We start from the raw sequence: 2,884 nt of genomic DNA, 5'->3' as shown, positions 1-2,884 counted from the left end.
ATTGTTGTCTGCCGCTAGTTGCACGGACCAAGGCCAAATAAGTATAGTATAATATACATTGTTGTATTATATACAATAGTATACATTTATATCATTATATATATTATCGCATTATAAAATTAATATAGTCATTTATTTGGCCTTGGTCAGCGCGATTTTTGGCATTCAGATTTCCGTGCGACCAGTTTCATGCAACTGGCTGCGCCGATGGGAGAGCCGCCTTAAGGCCGATTCACACACATCAGTGCCGTATCAGTACCGTGTCAGTTCAGTGCTTCAGTGTCAGTGAAAAAAAATATCGTTACTTTGAATTCGGCCGGCGCGTTCACACACGTCCGGCGCAGTACCGTGTTTTGACTCTCAGTGTCAGTTCAGTCTCCGATCCGTGAAGTTTAATATCGTCGCCACCGATATTTTTTAGATTTTCACGGACGTCGGACGAGGGTGGGAGCTGTGTGAAGAAAATGAATGACGAACTGCTTATTGAATTGGTGCGAAACCATCCTGTTCTGTATGATTTATCACAATCTAAATATATGGATAGCAGTTTCAAGCAAGATATATGGAATAAAATAGGAGAAGAAATGAAAGTAGATGGTAAGGACTCTTTTTATTTGATGTAGTTAATCACATCACAGCACACCACACATCACACCAAATCACCTAACCTCACACTCCATCACACCACACCACACGTTACCTCACCTCCTCACACCTCACCTCACTTCACCTATCTTCACCTATCTTTTACTGATGAAGTTAATATATTCTTAATTTTTTTAGTCACATGAAATGTGTCAGCTTTAAATTTGCCAGGCTTTTTTCCCTCTTTCTCTAACTTAGGCTAGGTCATTTTCAAATTTGCAGTCATGAAAACTGCCATGGCACAGATCCAGCCTCTGAATTAAAGTAATCTTTGTACAGCTCCCTTACAGTTAAGGCATCTCTTGTTGCATTTCCACCTTGCAGAGGCAGATTTTGAAGTCTTGCTTCTGTAGTTGTAGGCACTGTTGCATTTACTTCATATGGGCGTGTATCTACATCATATTTTCTTATGAAATTATGCAAAATACACATTGCAAGTATCATGTGATCTACATTTTCTGGTTTTGCTTGAATTCTTCTGTTACATATTCTAAATTTTTGAGACAAAATGCCAAACATGTTTTCAACAACTCTTCTGCCACGAGACAGTCGGTAGTTAAAGACACGCCTAGAAATATCCAAATCTTGCCCCGGATATGATCGCATCAAATAAGTTTTTAGAGGAAAGGCTTCGTCACCCACCATTACATACGCAGCTTCAGTATTTGTGCCTGGCAATGTAGCATTCCTTGGTACTGATAATGTGCCCCGCTGAATTGCTTTCCCTAGACCAGAAGTTGCAAAAATTCCACCATCACTGTTTTTCCCATATGCACCTACATCAATTGTGATGAAATTGTATTGCGCATCAACAAGCGCTAACAAGACAACTGAAAACGTCTTCTTATAGTTGAAGTACAGAGAACCACTATTTGCGGGAGCCTGAATGGTAAAATGTTTACCATCCAAAGCTCCCAAACAGTTAGGAAAATTCCAAAGTGTTGAAAAGTCATTAGCAATGGATTTCCACATCTCTGTTGAAGGATTTGGTAGCATTTCACTCATGAGATTTTCTGTTATTATCCTGCAAGTGTCCATGACAATTTTGTGCACTGTGCTATGCCCCAAGCGGTAGCTGAATGAAATTGTCCTTAGGGAATCCCCTGTAGCTAGGTACCTGAAAGAAGGAAATGTAACTTATATTAAAAATTTTGTTTTTCAGGTTCATCATGTAGAAGCAGATGGAACAATATAAGAGACAATTACAGAAAATCTCTGAAGAAGACTTCAACTAAGAGTGGGCAAAGTGCAAAGAAAATAAAACTTTACAAATTTTCGGGGCAATTAAACTTTTTAAAGACATACATCCAAGAAAGGGAAACCAAGGGGAACATCGCGAGTCAAGAGGATGAAGGAAACAATCACAACGATGTTGTACAACAACAGGAGGACGAAGAAGAGGCCATTCAGATTGATGCAGGGGAACCAACAGTATTGGACGGAGGCCTACATGAAGATATGCAGACACAACCATCGCCCTCACCAAAGCCGACTTTTGATGCTACAGTTAAGCCATCAACAGGAAAATTAGCAAAAAAGAAAGTGGCACCTCAACAAACAGCTTCTGCAAAATTAATGGAGTACTTGATCAATAAGCAAGAAAATCAAACCACATCACACCCTGTTGACGCATTTCTAGCAGGTATTGCTCCAACTCTGAAAACTTTAACCCCTTATTATTTGAATGTAGCAAAATTGGAAATATTTGCCACAGTACAGAAATATGAAATGCAAATGCTTATCAATCAACATTCATTTGAAAGACAATGTGAGCCTTCAGCCTCCACATCATCAGCTTCGACTCCGCATCCCTCACCTCAACCATTGCAAGAACATACAGCATATGAAGATAAGTATCAGAAGCAATATGCTGATGCATCAATTCCAAACAGCGCCAATTCCTTGCAGAACTACTTTTCAACTTTTCAGAATATTTAACTCTTCAATAAACAACTTAAAACATTCTAGTAATTGCTAACATGGAGAATCAAACTCGAATTAGGATGAATTTAGGCTTTTTAATAGAGATTGATGTACTGTCACTTCGTATAAAAATAAACTTTTTATTTGTATGTGAATAAAATCTCCAGTATGGGTTTAAATATATAATTACAGTAATTAACCAACTACAAAGACCGTGTATTATTTTACCTCAAGCAGACTGCTAATCGTTCCTTTGGTGTTATTGCCTTTCTCCAGTGGGTGTCTTGCTTCTTCAGGTGAGTCTTTATTTTACTGA

General features: G+C 38.6%; 1 protein-coding gene across 1 annotated transcript; it reads left to right on the top strand.

Moving 5' to 3' along the window:
- The first annotated feature begins 464 nt into the window (after window positions 1-464).
- Window positions 465-2,583, top strand: LOC145410754 (uncharacterized). Its single transcript, XM_080280858.1, has 2 exons — window positions 465-597; window positions 1,808-2,583. The coding sequence occupies exons 1-2, from the start codon at window positions 465-467 to the stop codon at window positions 2,581-2,583; spliced, it is 909 nt and encodes a 302-aa protein (XP_080136984.1).
- The last annotated feature ends 301 nt before the right edge of the window (window positions 2,584-2,884 follow it).

Source organism: Coenobita brevimanus, chromosome 86, assembly GCF_032717465.1.
Source record: "Coenobita brevimanus isolate Jiangsu-jjx chromosome 86, ASM3271746v2, whole genome shotgun sequence".
Classification (NCBI taxonomy): Eukaryota; Metazoa; Arthropoda; class Malacostraca; order Decapoda; family Coenobitidae; genus Coenobita; species Coenobita brevimanus.
This window is presented reverse-complemented; position numbering and strand designations above follow the sequence as displayed.

Excerpts from the sequence above, each read along its gene's own strand:
- LOC145410754 (XM_080280858.1), top strand. The coding sequence starts at position 465 with ATGAATGACGAACTGCTTATTGAATTGGTGCGAAACCATCCTGTTCTG. Across the intron at positions 598-1,807 it reads AGAAGAAATGAAAGTAGATG|GTTCATCATGTAGAAGCAGA; the intron begins GTAAGGACTCTT and ends TTTGTTTTTCAG.